A 15,359-nucleotide genomic window follows, 5' to 3' on the forward strand; every position below is an offset into this window, starting at 1 on the left:
ATACCGATACACTAGGCAAATAAACACCTAGGAAAAGAGCTAGAAGAAAACAAAGCAAAGGTGGTCGCCCACCTGTTCCCCCTCATTCATGCACCCGCAACCCTCACAGGCCCACAGCTGGCTCCGCGTCTCCAGGGGTGGACTTCCAGTGTTCTTCTTCTTGTGCTTGTTAAAATTTTTATCGTGAATATGCTTTACTTATAAAACGATAGGGCATCACATTTAAAACTCTGGTAGAGCTTTCACTCAGAAGGAGCATCTTGGTGGAACTGCGTGGATGTCCTAGTAGGTGAGCTTTTGAGCTCTTCCCTTAATTTGGAGTAACATTGAAAACGCCTTGAAGGCTTCCCCCCCTGCCCCTTGTATAATTGTTTTTAGCAGAATTCTTAATTTTTACTCATTTTTATTGGTAAGATTTTATATTACGTTCAACATCTGTCTATCTCAATATAAGCAATGTATACTTCTTGAAGAGCAAATTTCACATGCATCTGGTTAATGTTATTTAAATATCATGAAGTTCTTTTTGATAACTAGGGTTTTGGGGTAATAAAAATGTGAAAAACATACAGTGTGAAATGAACTTGAGTTTCTATACATACAAAGGCTCTACGCCTTTTTGTGAATGAGAGGTATCTTCAGATTTGTCTTTCCCTCTCTTTTTCTTCTGTTTTTCTGCTGCGTGGTTCTCAGAGTAATCTTTAAGGAGCTGGTTCAGCTGTGGTTCACACTGGCTCGCGTGCTGCAATCCGCCATCCCTTCCTAAAAAGACAGAAGCTGTGAGGCAACAACTTTCTCAGGGGGCCCCAAACCAGCCCTTCCGCCACCTCCCAGCGTGGAAAAGTCAGCACTGCCCCGCCCTGACCCGCTCCATTCAAAGCCAGTTTTAGTTCAAAATGCTCGACGCCAACAGCTCTTGGCTTTACCTTCACAGTGCTGGATCACACGGCCCCACAGCCGGTTTCTCCTCAGACAGGCCAGGTTCCCCACGATCAGTAAGTGCCTCCTCCCTCTGGTCAAGGCCACGTTCACCCTCCTTTCTGAGTCGATGAAGCCCACCTGTCTGGTCCGCACACAGGACAGGATGATGATCTCCCTCTCCGCTCCCTGGAAGGCGTCCACCGTGGACACCTGCACGGCCCGCAGGCCGGGGTGGGCCAAGGCCACGGCCCTGAGCAAGTGGCACAGCTGCAGGCGAGAGGAGGGTCACGCGTGCAGGGACAGGCAGCACAAAGCCGCAGCCCTCACAGTGACCCTTTTAGCTTAGCCAGAGTGGAAACGTCACTCTTTTCCAGGGCTCGCAAGGATCTGCCTAGTTTCTAAAATGAAAAATAAGTAACTAGGTGACACTATAATCAAGAAACAGGCTGAAAAGTGTTGATTTATCTGATGCTGGGAAGCTTGCTTAGAAACGCTAGTTTAGAATTAGTACACTAATAATGAAACATGAAAACCTCTAAAAAAATAAAAATAACTTGTTCCAAGTCATTGGCTCATATACACATTAATATCTGGTATCTACCTTTGATTTACTGATAAAATGAAATAATAATGAGAGACTATTTTGGAAAACAGAGATTCAGTCCCACCTGCCCCAAAACACAAAGCACACAGCACATTTTCTTCCCTCTAATTTGTTTATTTGCATTTTTGCCCCAACAGCTGTAAACTGAATTTAATTAAACCTTGTTACGTTTACATTTAATTATACAGAAAAAAAGCCAGACCAGACACAAATCAGAATGTTTCTTCTGAATACATTATGGTCCCAAAAGTTTTTCAAGCACCAACCCAAACCATTACAAGTATAGTATCAAGCCCTGTGAGAGAAAACGATACTATTCAACACCTGATGAAGTCAGAGATACGACACGCACCTTGTACACCTGGGCTCTGTACAGCGTTATCACCCCGACCACAGAGCCCGCTACTCCACCCGCAACCAGTGATTGAATCAGTGTCAGCGTGAAAGCAGCTTCTGCCTCATTGTGAAAGCTGTTACCTCCTTCCATCTGGAATGAAAAACAGATCCAAGATTACACTTCCCAGAAAGTCTGGGAAAGACCAAGAAAATCACACAAACAGCAGCCACAAAATTAGGCCCAGACACTAAGCGGGGTTGACTCGAAGCCACGCTGCGTCGGGCACCTGCTCGTGTCCTTGCACGTTGTAGAAACACAGGGTGGGGAGCCACTCCAGCAGCGGGCTGCGCTCCACCTCTGACACGCCGCTCCTGAGGGTCCCGCCGTAAAACAGGTCGTTAGCGACAGCAGCGATTGCAGGGTGACATCGGTACTGGGTTCTCAGCACAACTGGCTTGTGGCCCTCGGAAATTTAAATGCAGAAGAATAAGAACTTGAAACAGCATTATCTTCTTAAAGGGAAAAAAGACATATTTTAAAAGTTAAAAGGATTGCCATATTTTACTCTTAGTAAATGAATAAAGTAGACTGGAAATAAATTTTTTAATTACTAAAAATACTGTCATGGTAAGGGACTCTTACATCACAAAATTATAAATTATAACACATGCCAGACCTTGGACTCACTATCCAGTAACCGGAGTGGAGGAATCGCGCACCCTCCTGACCTGTCCCGCCCAGCGCGTCCACCCTGTGGACACTACCGCCATCAGTCCCTCAGCAGTCTGTTATCAGGTGGGCTGTCCCAGTATCCCAGGGCTCACGTTCAAGTCACCCCAACTTTCTTAGTAAGGGCTCCAAAGTGCAAGAGCAGCAGTGATGCTGGCAGTTCAGCTGCGGCCCAGAGAAGCCAGACAGTGTGTGGGCGCAGGGAAAAAGCCCAGTCTATGTGGGGCTCGCAGCCGCAGCATCCACTGGGGTCTTGGGACGTACCCCTCGGATAAGGGGCGACTGTCATGTAACTGAGTACTGAAATGTGCTACAACGTGGATGAACCTCAAAAACATACCAAGTGAAAGAAACTAGATGCAAGAGGTCACACAGGGGACGGTTCCAGGCTGCAGGATGGGAAGCTGTGAGACTGTGATAGATGAAGTGTCCCGAGGGATCGGTCCACACAGCCTGGGAGCAGACGGGAGGCTGCCAGGGGCAGGAGGGAGCTGCTACCTGGTGTGGGGTTTATTCTGGGGGATGGATGCATTGGGGAGCTAGGCAGAGGCAGGTGGTGGCTGCACACTGTTGTGAACATAGGAAATGCTACTCACTCACTTTAAGAAGGTTGATTTTATGTCATGTGAATATCACCTCCATTAAAAATATAGCAACGATTAATTTAAAAATATTTAAATACGAAGTAGACAAGGGACATAGATAATAGATTATAGTTTTATTTTATTTTAGAGCAAAGGCAATATAGTTTCTATCTACTACTAAAATACACAGGAAAAGACATTTTATAAAGGGCACTTAAATTACAGGGTTCTACTTATCTTTAAGGTGAGTGCTTTCTAAACAACTCCAGGTAAGCTGATGGAAATATTTCCATTTTCCGTCAGCTTACATAGTGTATAACCAGTCAGTGGTAGTTCTGGGTGAGTTTAGCAGCAGTACCATTAAGCAAAGTCGATTGAAAAGAGTCTGTTCCAATCCATGTTCGTGAGCTGCATCGGATCCCTGAACAGTGGGAGGAAGCTGTTTGGGATCTCCAACAAGAATCAGCTTTTCACACTCAAACCTGAAAAACAGAATTCCAAGTTAGCCCAAGCAACAGGACAAGCTCGCGTTGACATTTATGGCACTATTTTCTTTCTTCTTTTTAAAAATTATTTAAAGGCAGAGGGGAAGGGTGGGAGGAAGAAAGGGAAACATCAGTGTGTGGTCACCTTTTGCGTGCCCTCTACTGGGGACCTGGCCCACAACCCAGGCATGTGCCCTGACTGGGAATCGAACCAGTGACCCCGTGGCTTGCAGGCCAGCACTCAATCCACTGAGCCACACCAGCCAGGGCATGGTACTATTTTATAAAATGCATTTCAAAGACTTCAAACACCACCACCGCTCTGAAAACAAGGCTTAATAGTGCTAATGCGTCAATTAAATGGCGGAGCAGCTGTGCAGTAAAGAAACCCTTTCCACTAACTTTATGGTTTTCCACATAAAGCCTACAGAGTGTCCCCTGCCTCTGCATGGAACCCATGTTCCACAGAACACACGTGGAGAAACAATGGTTTTCAGGATCTACAAATGTAGACCTAGAAGCTTTCTTAGAAGTCATTTGGCTTCAACTCTTGCTTTAGGATGAAGTACATTCAGCTCTCAGGGACTTACATCTTCCAAAGAGGAGTAAGTCAGGGAAAATGCCCAAGTTTTATAGAAAAAATGCAATATTGTAATTTATAAGAAATATATACTTGGTCCTTGAGATGACCAAAATCTCTTTGTCACACATATTGTCTTCATCCACAATTCCTGGCTCCTCGCCCAGGAAACCCTTGGAATGTCCGAGTATGGAAGTGACCAAGGCCTTTTGTTCTGTGAATAAGGCAACTTTCTGCAAAGCACCTGAGGATGGGGCTGGTTGCCAGGGCAACCATGTGATTGAAGGGATGGAACTTTCAGTCTGACCCCCAGGGAGGGGCGAGGGGCTGGAGTGGACCCGTCACCAGTGGTTGGTGAGTTGATCGCACCTAGGGTGATGAAGCCTCCACAAAAGCATGAGGATTCAGAGCTTCCGGGGCGGTGACCATGGGGAGACCTGGTCAACTGGAGGCCAGAGTGGGCTCGGAAGGTCCGTGCCCCTCCACACCTTGTCTGTCCTGTGCCTCTCGCTCACTCTCCACCTGGCTGCTCCCGACTTACATCCTTTCACAAGCAGCCCGCCACCCAGTGAGTAACGTGTTCCTCTGAGCTCCGTGAGCTGCTCTTGCAAACTAATGGAACCAAGGCTGGGGCGAGGTGGGGGGGTGGTCACTGGAACCTCTGATTCACAGCCAGCTGGTCAAGAAGTCCAGGTGACAATTTAGACTTGTGATCGGCTTTGAGCTGGAGGGGTCACTGGAACTCCCAGTGTGCACCCAGGTGGTCAGAAGCCCAGGGCTGCGGCTGGCACCTGAAGTGGGGTCTTGCAGGACTGAGCCCTTCCCCTGCGGGTCTGGGGCTGTCCCCAGGTCGCAGTGTCAGAACTGAGCTGAGTTCCCGGATACCCTGCTGGTGTCAGAGAATCACTTGGTGGTGGGGAACCCCTCCCTGTACCATGTTGGAATTGGGGCATGGGAACCTCCATTTCAAAAACCTATATTCAAATCTTAGCTCTGTTATATTCTATGGACACAGCAAGTTATTTAATCTCCACAAGCTTCATATTCTACCAGTAACCTGTATGTGAAAGTACCTGGCATGGCTGTTGTGAGGACTTAAGGAAGAACATGTGTGATGTGTTTGGTACACAGAGGGTGCTCCAAAGCGCACCTCTTCCCCACTCCTTGCAGGGCCTTCGAGTTTTTCCACCCCTTGATCCTAGGCAGGGGTACCCATGCCCCCTCGTTTGCTCAGGAAGGACCCAGTTGAAATAGTGAAAGCCTGTGATGGGGACCAACCGATCCTGCCAGTCCTGACAACTGGGACCAATGCCCTCCTCCCCTGGGGACAGGCCTGCTGAGCCCAGGACTCATTCTGCCGCCTTCAGGACCCTTGAGTGAGAGATGCTCTAAAAGTACAATGTTTCAGTGGCTGAGAGAGCTAAGATTTCATAGTCTTCTAAATTCTAAGACAAATTTTAATTTTCAACTTGTTTTTCTTTATATACTTTATATACCTCATCATCTAAAACTCATTTTCAGAAACTGAACATGTTCTATGAAAGCAGCTGAAGAGCATTCCCAGAGCCGAGTCCTCAGACAATGGCCAAAGAGGCACCACTTACCCAGTGAGAGACCTGCGAGGCTCTGGGAGGATCCCGGCTCGAGAGTGATCCAGGTTTAAGGATCACGTCATCCAGACATCTAAACTGAGATCTAACAAAATTTTGATACATTAACCCCCCAAATTTCCCTCTGCATTCTTAAAAACAATCAGTTTAGTACTTGAATTGCTAAAGTTGTCACAAACGCTTGGCACGAGTTTGGACCAAGGAAGTGTCTGAAGCGGCTGTGACACCCTTGCATCCTTGGAAAGGACCAGGGTTACCGTGCGACAGGCAGGAGCGAGGCCGGCTCGGTCATCTGGCTGCACTCGTCCAGCACCACCACCGGGAACCGGAGGCCATCCATGCACGGGAATGGGCAGGCCGCACAGGTGGCTCCGACCACGCGGACCTGCAGGACAGAGAGAACGTTGTCACCGTCAACTACTTAAAAAATGAGAGGCTGTATTTGCCAAAGATTTGTAGTGAGATTAGAACTTGTTGGTGGTGACAGCTGGTGATCAGAAACCACAAGTCACTATGGCCACACAGTCACTACCTCCACGTAAGAAGTGGAAATCACAGGACACAGCTACTTAAGCCATAGCCTATTAATAAGAATGAAAGGCACATTTTTACACCCAGGATTTTAAAAACATCAAGCATAACATACATCATCTGTCCTCCTTGATGAGGCTGAATAAACACAGCACAGGCCAACGTCCTCTGTGAAGTGCATTGGACACGCCTACCAACAGCCTTGGCCTAACTGTCTAACACGTTCGTGACTTAGAAGTATACTCAGTGCACGTGTACAACAGCTGTACGTTTATCTGAACCATACAGACTTAAATACTATACCAGAACAGCATTATTCTCAAGGCAAAAGCCTGATAAAAGCTAACGTTTAATCTCTGGAATGAAATATAAAAAAGAGGAAAATCAATGACCGTATCTTTTGTCAACAAATGTGACAAAAATATGCTTTACAATTAGACACTCCCTCCCCAGATCTTGTGACTGAAACAGGAAAATGTTGTAAACCCTTTGTCTTCTTTAACGATAAGTAACATTCATCACATACAATAGCCCTCTGTCAGGCAGGTTTTCCTTCTTTACCAAACAAAAATCCTACAGCCATTTTTATATTAGAACCTCCGGTTTTAAACATTCAGTTCCTTGAAAGTGACTGAGTAGAGCCATGACAGATGTGGCTCCGTGTCATCCTGCAGAGCAAAGGGTCCCCGGTTTGATTCCTGGTGGGGGCAGAGGCCTGGGTTGTGGATTCAGCTCCGACAGGGTGTGTGAAAGAGGCAACTGATCGATGTTTCTCTCCCTTTCTTTCTCCCTCCCTTCCCTTCTCTCTAAAAATAAAAAAAATCTTAAAAACAGAAATTAAAAAGAGAAACAGAAATAAGTAAAACGACCCAGCAGAGGTCACCTTTTAGCAAGCAACTCAGCTCACTGTCTCAGTGCCTCGTATCTGTAACTGAATTGGACAAAAACCACCTTAGGGTGAGAACCCTGATGTCGTGAATCAGGAAGCAATTTTTTTTTTATTTACAGAAATATCTACTATAAAAGCCCAAATAAAAAAGTTTTTTCTTTAAAAAATTATATTAGTTGTATCTTTTAATTTATTAAATTGCTGAGACTCTGACAGCAAACTATTTTATTATTGAGCTAGGAAGCAATCAACTACAAAGCATATTTAAAAATCAGTTTTGCTGTAAAGATGTCACTTTAGGAATGTATCAGGCCTGAATGCATAATTGGAAATTTGTTAAGCTTCTTTAAAAATGTTACTCTAAAAAGAGTTTTCACTTGTGAACAGGCAAGACTAACAAGTGATACATCACAGTAACGGAGCTCTCCCTTAGAAATTGCCACAGAGACCATTAACAGCCCTTCTTACACATGAACAGGGCATGGGGTCAGCAGGTCTGCAGGGACTGAGCACAGCCCCGCTAAGCCCTCAGGCTTGGGCTGGGGCCATGGAGCTTGCTCCTTAGCTCAGGCAGCAGAAGGCCAGTGCGACCCTTCTGAGGACTTCTGGACCCAAAGCTGTGGCAGATGCCTGTGATTTCCTGCCCCCTGCCCAATGACTCTGCAGTGTCCCCTCTGCTCCCACCCGCCCCAGCCAGAGAAGGGGGCGTGGGCGGGGCCCTGACCCAGGAGGCTGGCTGGGTCTCGAAGATGCCCTCTCACACCACACTCTGGCCACCCTGTCAGGGGACCATTCGCCAGACGCAATGATCTCAGGAGTTTTATTTGTTGAGCAGCATTATTTCAGCCACTGCTGACCAATGCAAGGTTGGAAACAGGCTGATTTCCCTATGTGTCTTGCAGACAGTGACCAACAGCCACATGGTCCAATAGCCCACAGCCCTCTTTCCCTGCGTCCCCCTGCTCTCCCCAAGCTCTCCTGTGACTGCTGTCTCCTTCCAGCTGGTCCCAGGCTGCCTTGCACCAGAACTGGACAAAGTACAGTCCCACGGGCCCTGTCTTGGCTCCCAACACCTAGAACATGGTCTGGGCCCCAGGACTCTGGGGCACAGACGGACCCTGAGAGGCTCGGCTTTCAAGGGAGCACCAAAGACAAATGTCACTTTGCCCAGGGTCGGACCTTCTCTCCTTCTACTTCTCCTAAAAAAAAAATCAAGTTTCACTTAACATGCTAGGGCTATATTCCCCCCTCTTCATTTTCCCCTTTAAGACTAAAAAAGGATAAATAGGGAGAAAGAGAAAAGGAGACTCAAGACTCAGCCACCGTGAGCTGGATCTGCTCACAAATTCACACCTCAGTGAGATCTAAGCTGTCGTGGCTGACTGTTCGGATCTTCTGCTTCCCATCAGCAGGAAGGAGAAGATCCCAATGGTTTCTGTAAACTAAGAGTGTAAACTAAGAGCGGAGCTGAGGCTGGGTCTCCTCACCTGCCTCAGCAGGGTCCTGTTGGTCCCCAGTTTATGCTGCTCGATGCTCTTCCTCACGTGGACTCTGTCCACGGGGGTCAGGTCTTCTTTCATCAGCGCATGTAGTTCTTTCAGTTGCTCGTTTGCATTTTCTGAGCCAGCATGCAAGCTAAAAAAGCATTATATAAAAGAGTACCCCTCTTTATTCCATTTCTGAAACATTCCAAAAAAGTTAAATACAGATTTTCTAAGTTAGCCAAGAAACTTTCTCTACTCCTCTTCAAAAACCAAATTTAGGGTAAGAGTTCTGTAACATTATTATACTTCTGTGAACACTCTGTGACTTCTGGAATTGAGCTTCCTCACCTATAAGGTAAAATTGGCTTGGCGATCTTCCTAATGCTTCCGACTCTGACAAATTTTTCAAATCCAAGACTGAGAAGCCTTTGAACAAAACACAGTAAAATAGATTCCAATTATTTAGAAAGTAGAGTATAAAACAAAGTTTCATATAATACCTATGTTATTAAAATTCATGTTTTATAACTTTACAGCTATATAATTCAATATGAAATGCTTAAACTCAAAGTAAATGCACAGTGGCTAAGTTTTCACTAAGATGCATTTTATAGAGGATTTTGAAACACGCATTATCTTCCGTGGAGGGCTTATTAAGTGTTGGGACACTGCACCCTGGCAGAGCCTTTCTGAAGGGCAGGCTCCCGAAGTATGTTCCTGTCTTTTATCTAGGCCAGGGACCTTTTCCTAAGAAAAAATCAGAAGCGGAGATAAAGATTTATGTTTAAGGATCTGTGTCACAATATTATTTATAAGGGGAAAAATTAAGAAAGAACTGACTGATCAAATATTGCTTAAAATATGGTATAAGCAAATCATTGCATATAATAGAGCTACAAAAAATTATGTTTTCTAAGAATATTTAAAAGCACAACACAAAACAGTATATACTGTTTATACCAAGTCTGGAAAACAAAATGTGTGTATGTATAAAAAATGTAAAGGAATATAATATCTGTATAGACTGCATATTTTTTACCATAAGCATTAACTTATGTAATTATAAAAGTTAGTTTTAAAAAGCCTACATTTACACATAAAGAGTTATTTCTCCTAATCAAACTTTGTCATTTATGTTGACATTGAGATCATTAATAATTTTAGGACTGTATAAATACAACTACTCCTTAACTGTTAAGGATTTGCAATTACATTCAGCCTTTTGAAGGCAACCGTGAGGCTGATGTGGCCCCTGGTGAAAATGAATTTGACACCCCTGCACTAGAATATTGGTAAAGTCCTATGTAACATCTTTGCATTTTAGATAAAATTTTTAAAAATCACAAAAACTTTGTGTCTGCAGAACAGCTCGTGTTACTGCCTTCAGAGCCCCCTTAGAGAAACCAAACCCTACTTCAGCTGTTCAGCTGTTTTACTGTCACGGGCTCCTACATCTGGGCCGCAGCTCCTTCCCTGGTAATCAACCCAGAGACAGGGGCTTCCGCTCAGGGAACTGGGGCCAGCCAGAGACCCCATCTGCACTGGTCCCCTGGGTCCCCAAGCCCTGTGGAGGTGGGGGAGGGGTCCAGAGGGAGCCTGCACGTGCAGTGGGCTGAGCTGTAGGAGGAACACTGAGCTTGGGGACCCCTAGCTCAAGCAGTTAGCAAGGCTCTTTGGCCCAGGAGACACCAGCCCATCAGTCAAGGCTGCCGGCTGCCCACACCACCCTGGGGCTGTGGATAAGGGCCGTCAGGGCCCCGCGTCCTCGGCATCCCAGTGGGGATACACCCCTCAGCCCTATGTGTTCCTGACTAAATTTGGATTTTTACACAAGCACCCCATCCTTGTGCCAAAATTGCCAGGTTTGACATTTGATTTTCTCTGACTTACAGACCAGTAAGTTAGCCTGTTACTCTCTCCTGGCTATTGCTTGAGCTGGAGACAAAGGCCCTGCATTTCTGGCAAACCCAGCACTCAGGGCCTGAGGCAGAGAGTGCCTCTCTCAACAGTAACCCTAAAGCAGGAGCCATAAACACACGTGTCATACCCACCCAAGCAGTACTCTGTCAACAGCTACATTAGTGGAAGAAGAAACTAGAAGTTTCCATGGTCTTGCATTTCCAACTGTAGGAGCTTCACTCTTTTCAAACAGTTGCACAAAAAACAATATCACCACTGCCAACAAATAGCTCTTTCCTGCTCCAAAAACACCTAATTATTTGGAAGCAAGAGAAAAAATAAAGGGAATATTGTAAGCAAATTTCTGAAAGCACAAGAAATAATTTACCTTCCTCTCTTTTATTTAACTAATTTATTAAAAAAAAACATTAACGAAGTGCCCAGTATGTGCTTAGCACAGGGATAAATAACCAAAGACCTCTCAGTGAGACCACCGTGCACTTAGGAAGATAAACAAGAAAAGGAACAATAATAAAATCACATGGTTGGGAGGGAGCAGTGGGCAAAGGGGTCAAAGGTATGTGATGGAAGGAAACTAGACTTTGGGAGGGGAGCACGCACTACAGCACACAGATGTCAAGTGATGGTCGTGTCCACCTGAAACTTACATAATGCTATTAATGTTACACCGGTAAATTTAGTAAGAAGTAATTAACATGGTAGGAAACACTGTGATTATATCAGAGAAAGCACTTCTTTCTGGTTTGGTGGGGGTGGCAATGCTTCTTAAAAACAGGATTTACCAGAACTCAGTTTCCCAGAGTAAGACATCCAGACCCAGAAAGAAAGGGTTGCTCTAGGCAGAGGCTGAGTGAAGCATGTGGCTGTTGAGTACTTCCATAGTCCATGGCGAACAGGCCAGACGAGGCTGATGAGGTAGGCAAGGGGGCAAGTCACAAGAGTTCTGCTTGATATGGCTAAAAAACGGAATTTTGCCCTGAAGGCCAGGGGAAGTTATTGAAGGATCTTAAGCAGTGGAATTGATTTAATCAGACTGTGTTTTGGAAAAACTAGTTTTTCAGATTGTGTTTTAGAAATACAAAGTGTGAACCCTGAGAAGGAAGGCACCTATAAGAAGGTCACTTGGTGGCTAACTGGGCCCTAGTGAAAAAACAGGGCCCCCACCTCCCACTGCATGACAGGCAGCAGCAGGCACTGTGTTCCTGCCCTCCCAGCAGCCCTTACAGAGGCTCCTGGAATCCTGTTTCAACCAATGGGACTGAGGCTTTGCCTGTCTAATTGGAGCTGTGCAGCCATAACTGACCAATCATAGCAGCTCTATTCTGACCAATCAGGACTGTGCCTTTTGGAGCAAACTGCAAGAATTTGGAGTGCTCATTTGCATGAGGATAAATCGATCAGGGGTCAGGGGCAGGGAGCTCAGTCTACATAAGTCAGTTCCCTTCTGGCTCTGGGAGCTCACTTTCGGTCTCCACCCAAGACGGACTAGAGCCCAATCTCACCCACTAGGACTGTGGAGGTAGGTGGAGGCTTGGATGGAGGGAACTGGAGAGAATCACCATGAAGGACAGAAACAAGGAAGTGAGGCATCTTAGTGACTCATCTGATGGGGCAGCAGATGAACAGGATGGGGAGTTGGGTGATTAAGAGAAAGGCACTTCATGTAGCTAGAAAGACTAAGTTAGGATGAATCCTTGGTGTCTAGCTTGGTCAACAGGACAGAAAGTCACTGCTTCAGGGTGGACGTCTGAGAGAGGAAAGACGCTAATGAGGGGACAGAACCAGATGGAGAGTTAGCATGAGGGGAAAGTAAAGCTCCTTCACAGGGACAGAATCCAGGGGCAGGAACAGAAAACACAGGTGCAGTGGACGTTGTTTTGATCTGCATCTTCCTGTGTTGGAGGCAAGATCAATTTCAAGGCACAGGGCAGGGACCAGCTCGGCTACGAGAAGGAAGGTTTAGGACAGCTGTGGGGGTGCTGGGGGAGTGAGTCGACCAGGAGTTAATAAAGGCCTTGCTCATCAGAGGTGATGTCCACCATGACAGTGACACGCAGACATCTGGATACTCTAGTAATGGGTGCACAGCGCTTCTCATCCTTTGTGTGCTGCTTATAGCTTACTAAAGTAGCTTCAAAGCATCTCGTTAGAGTTCTTCTGGAATCATGTTTGACTAGGAAGTGATAGAGGAGCAGACCAAGTTACAGAAGCTGGTATACAATCAGGTGCTGAGCAGGAGACTGGGAGACAGAGGGTTACATACAGCCAGGTGTTGACCGTTCTCCCTGCTCCTCACCATGGACGACGGTGATGGGGAGGGTGCAGGTATGCGGCCCCTTCTCTTCCTCGGCACGTCCGTGTGATGCCACCATTCGAGCTATCTGGGTGAGAGCCGTAGCTTGATCCTCGTTTAATTTGTGTGCCTCGATTAATTCGTTTGCTAACTGCAATGCTGCTTCTAGGCTGGGCAGGTCATATTTTGTGTTGATATTTGAGAAGGCTGGAGGGATAAATTTTCTTCTATCCACTCTCTTGTTGCTAACTGCAGTTGACGATGACCTGATAAAAGGGCAGTGAATAAAATCAGAGAAAAATGAGGAGCTTTTGAAAATAGGTGAGTGAGTTCACTTTACAAACATCACAGAGGACATCTTTTTGTGGGCACAAACATGTGTACACTCCAATCTGGAGGAGGGTAAGAGAGACAAGAACTGACATTTGTAGTATACCTACTACGTGCGGACACTATGCTAAGCATTGCATATATTATTTGTTGTAATCTTCACAACACTAGGAAGTAGTTAATTTACCCCAACAGAGATGCAGAAAATACTACATGTTCTTCCCAAAAAGCACACAGCTACTTAAGTGGTATACCCACATTGAAGCCCATGCTTTTTTATGCAAGCTGGCTTAGATAATTAATATAGCTCTGTTTTTAGGGGGGGCTTTGGGGGCAAGAGGAAGGGAAGGAGTGAGGGAAGGAGAAAGAAACATAGATTTGTTATTTTATTTAATTGGTTGACTCCTGTATGTGCCCTGACTGGGGATCGAACCCACAACCTTGGTGTATCTAGACGACGCTCTAACCAACTGAGCGAGGCCCAATATAGCCTCTGTCTCAAGTAAAACTGCCAAGGAATAAATTGGCTTTAGCTCTGTAAAGACTGAATTTATTTCAAAGTAGGAAAAACACATATTGGAATTATATGGATTTTTTTTTTACATAGGAGTTCAATGAGGTGAGAAAAATGAAGCACCACCAAACAGATCATAACATTCCAAATATGAAACTAGTTTTCTGTCATTTTAATTAATTTAATAAAATATCACTTCCAATATTTTAAAGGGGGTATGGTGCTTGAGAAATTAAAAATGAGATATAGGTTATATCAAGAATAAAATTGGTACCAGTATTCAAACTGGAATCAAGCTGTAAATTTATTTAAGTATTTTTAATTGAATAAATCTGACATATAACATTAAATTTAAAGTGTACAACATGATACTTTGATACTGTAAAATTATTCTTTTTTTTCCCCCTAGAGGGAAACATCAGTGCATGGTTGTCTCTCTCGCGCCCCCTACTGGGGACCTGGCCCACAACCCAGGCATATGCCCTGATTGGGAATGGAATCGGCAACCCTTTGGTTCTCAGGCTAGCACTCAATCCACTGAGCCATGCCAGCGAGAGCTAAAATTATTCTTTTAAATGTTAGATAATTTGTGGCATAAAAGTACAGATAAATAAAAAACCCCACACTCTTGCTCCTTAAGGCAAATGGAACAAATCTGCAGTCACATTCATTAGCCTGACCACAGTAAACAGCCAGATGGGTGAACAGGCGGTTGATGGGAAACAAGGCTTATTTCCCTTTCTCTTTTAATTTCCAACTACTGACAGACAGTAATCTCACAGTCTCTGAAAGGCAACATTTTGTTGGCAACATTTACGGGATGTGCTTTTACTTCATTCTCATGTTCCCACTTAATCACGGCCCCGTGGAGAACGACTTACATCGCTAACAGGTGCTGTGTGAGAGGCAGGGTGGCCGGATTAAAGTAGTCCTGGATGTTTTTCAAGGTGGTCAGCTCCGTGCTGGCATTACACACCAGCAGGGCGTGGACCACCGCTGCAGAGAGGACAGAGAATGAACACTCAGCATGAGGAAAAGGGAGCATGAGACCCCACTGAGGATCCACATAACCCAGAGGACAAAGCCCACAACTGCAAGCCCCCGAGCACAGGTGCACTGCTGTATGTGCGTCCCCAGCTGCACTGAGGACACAGGGCCCCGCACAGCTGCACAGCCACGCAGCTGTGGTGACAATCAACAGCCTACCCTATGCCTGTCGCATCTGTGTGCTCTTTGGGCATTTTGTTGCATTTCTTCCTTAATTATTTCATAGAAATACATGGAAAGCAGGAAATTAGATGCTGATGTTTGTGAGGAAACAATTACAACCGACGTGAACAGATGTGTGGAAAGTGACAAATGTCCCCTTCACGAGGCGACTCAGTTCTGACAGAACACATCGGAAGTTAAAAACATGTGTCTTTAACTGGTCACAGACCACATCCCCCGTCAGAGGCTGACCCGGGCTCCCAACACAGGCACCGCCAGATGGACAGGGCCCGCTGGCAGCCGGTGTCATCCAGTGCTCCCGGCACAGGGATCACGCGC

At 45.7% G+C, this 15,359-nt stretch overlaps 1 protein-coding gene across 4 annotated transcripts in view; it reads right to left on the reverse strand.

The window, feature by feature from the left end:
- ZGRF1 (zinc finger GRF-type containing 1) overlaps positions 1-15,359 on the reverse strand; it is a 55,041-nt gene continuing 39,682 nt past the window's right edge. For 3 of the 4 annotated variants that reach the window (XM_053911722.1, XM_053911723.1, XM_045202651.2), the window contains 11 exons: positions 14,693-14,807; positions 12,971-13,233; positions 10,806-10,965; positions 9,103-9,180; positions 8,758-8,905; positions 6,108-6,235; positions 3,534-3,657; positions 2,149-2,325; positions 1,878-2,012; positions 927-1,188; positions 1-762 (listed from right to left, as the gene is read on the reverse strand). In XM_053911722.1, the coding sequence (XP_053767697.1) occupies positions 593-762; positions 927-1,188; positions 1,878-2,012; positions 2,149-2,325; positions 3,534-3,657; positions 6,108-6,235; positions 8,758-8,905; positions 9,103-9,180; positions 10,806-10,965; positions 12,971-13,233; positions 14,693-14,807 (1,760 nt within the window). In that variant the 3' untranslated portion in view covers positions 1-592. Of the gene's footprint in view, positions 763-926; positions 1,320-1,877; positions 2,013-2,148; positions 2,326-3,533; positions 3,658-6,107; positions 6,236-8,757; positions 8,906-9,102; positions 9,181-10,805; positions 10,966-12,970; positions 13,234-14,692; positions 14,808-15,359 lie in introns of those variants that run through there. The other variant, XM_053911724.1, reaches the window with a different exon arrangement.

The sequence above is a fragment of the Desmodus rotundus genome, chromosome 9 (genome assembly GCF_022682495.2).
Source record: "Desmodus rotundus isolate HL8 chromosome 9, HLdesRot8A.1, whole genome shotgun sequence".
Lineage (NCBI taxonomy): Eukaryota > Metazoa > Chordata > Mammalia > Chiroptera > Phyllostomidae > Desmodus > Desmodus rotundus.